The 1,876-nt window shown below is 50.2% G+C and overlaps 1 protein-coding gene across 3 annotated transcripts in view; it reads left to right on the forward strand.

Annotated features, from left to right (window-relative positions):
* Positions 1 to 1,876, forward strand: part of FRY (FRY microtubule binding protein) — a 286,799-nt gene that overhangs the window by 216,449 nt on the left and 68,474 nt on the right. For all 3 annotated transcript variants that reach the window (XM_023524124.1, XM_023524123.1, XM_023524125.1), the window contains one exon: positions 1,190 to 1,358. In XM_023524124.1, the coding sequence (XP_023379892.1) occupies positions 1,190 to 1,358 (169 nt within the window). The remainder of the gene's footprint in view (positions 1 to 1,189; positions 1,359 to 1,876) is intronic.

A 1,876-nucleotide genomic window follows, 5' to 3' on the forward strand; every position in this document is an offset into this window, starting at 1 on the left:
CAACCTGAGGGTCACCTTACAGTTCCTCATCAGCCTGTGCGGGGTTAGCAGTGACACACTCCTCTTGCCCTACGTAAGTGTCCCTTGGGCTCTCGGCTGTCGTTATTCCCATTGGCGGCTCCATCTGCAATCTTCAAGTCACAGTGTGCTCTTTGCCCCACATAAAATAGACATCGAATGTCCTCAGTCACGCTCACCTCCTGTGAGCTCATCTAGATGTTACATTAAAGGTCCCTTCTGCCCCCTGAAAAACAGGCGACAATGTCTCAGTGACACCCCTGCCAAGCCTTTGGACACAGAGCCTATGACTTAAGGGATGGATGTTTTTCTAACAGTTACCAAAAACTGCCTTCCATAAACATTAGACCCATTATATAAGAAAAACTAGGTAAAACATTATTTCTAATAAAAATGGATCATTTATATTTCGATGCTCTCAAAACAGAATAAAAATGCAGAATATCCAAATTTTTCTCTTCAAATTTAGTTGGTAGAAAGAAATAAACAGAGAGCAATCTTTCTGGGACGCCCGATACTTGGTGTTTGTGGTTGAGCGTGATCCGGTCGACAGAAACGACAGCAGTTTTAAAGCCTGCTCACCTGGCATCGTGTGGTGGCTTTGCCAGCGATTCCGCACCTGCCTGCCACCAGGACCCACGTCGGCCGCCTTGCAGCTTCCAAGCCTCGGGTCTGGCTGTGAGGGCGCCCGTGAGGCACAGCTTTGCTCCGAAGTGATTTCTAAAACGCTAACTCATCCGAACTGCTAGAACTCATTTGCTATTAGGGGAGAAGAGCCTAGCAGGGGACTGGATTCCTTTTTAAACAAAAATAACTAGCAGGTTTTTCCCCATGGTTTATATAGATAAAATTCTTTCTCAGGGATGAGACCTTAGATGGGCAGTTTTCAGCTTTCAGATAGACTCCCCGGGCCCCAGAGGTGACTTCCGTAAACTCCACCATCAGGATAGGTGGGCCTTTGGCATACATGCCCATCAGACACACGTGTGCAGAAGGCAAGTTTCAATCCAGACAGGACCATCCGCGGTGGGCACAGAGCCGGGGCACCGGGGCGATAGCTCATGGGGTCCATGCTTTCGGAGTGAGCGGGTTACCGTCTCTGCTGCCCGGCGCCTGGCCTCCTGGAGGATGACAGGCTCCGGAAAGCAGCCCTGTGTTGCTTCATTCTCAGATCAAGAAGGTGACGATTTACTTATGCCGGAACAACACCATCCAAACCATGGAGGAGCTGCTTTCGGAGCTGCAGCAGACAGAGCCAGTGAACCCCATAGTCCAGCACTGCGACAACCCGCCCTTCTACCGCCTGGCGGCCAGCAGCAAGGCCTCGGCCGCAGCCTCCGGTAGGGCGGGCAGTGGGAGCAGCTTGTCTTGGATCTCCGGGGTCTGGTGTAGAGCGCCACAGGGCACGAGGATGTGGATGTGCAGTTCCTTCTCACTCTGCGTATGCGTTCCCTTTTAAGCGGTGGCTTCATTGGTGACAATGCGGGTGGAGCTAGGGAGCACTTCACTAAGAGAAATAAGTCAGAGAAAGACAAGTACCATGTGATCTCGCTCATATGTGGGATCTAAAACCCAAAATAAATGCACAAAACAGAAACAAACTCATAGGTACAGAGAAGAATCTGATGGTTGCCAGATTTGGGGGGAGGGGGCCGGTGCTGGGTGAAAAGCGAAGGGATTAAGTACAAACTGGCTGCTACAACATAGTCACAAGAGGTGACGTGCATGCAGCACAGGGACTAATACAGTCAATGATACTGTCATAACCATGCCCGGTGCCAGGCGGGCACTAGACTTACCAGGGAGACGATGTCATTAATTAAATGTCTAACCACTAACCTGGATACATGATATATAT

The sequence above is a fragment of the Pteropus vampyrus genome, unplaced genomic scaffold (genome assembly GCF_000151845.1).
Source record: "Pteropus vampyrus isolate Shadow unplaced genomic scaffold, Pvam_2.0 Scaffold447, whole genome shotgun sequence".
In the NCBI taxonomy this organism is placed as follows: Eukaryota; Metazoa; Chordata; class Mammalia; order Chiroptera; family Pteropodidae; genus Pteropus; species Pteropus vampyrus.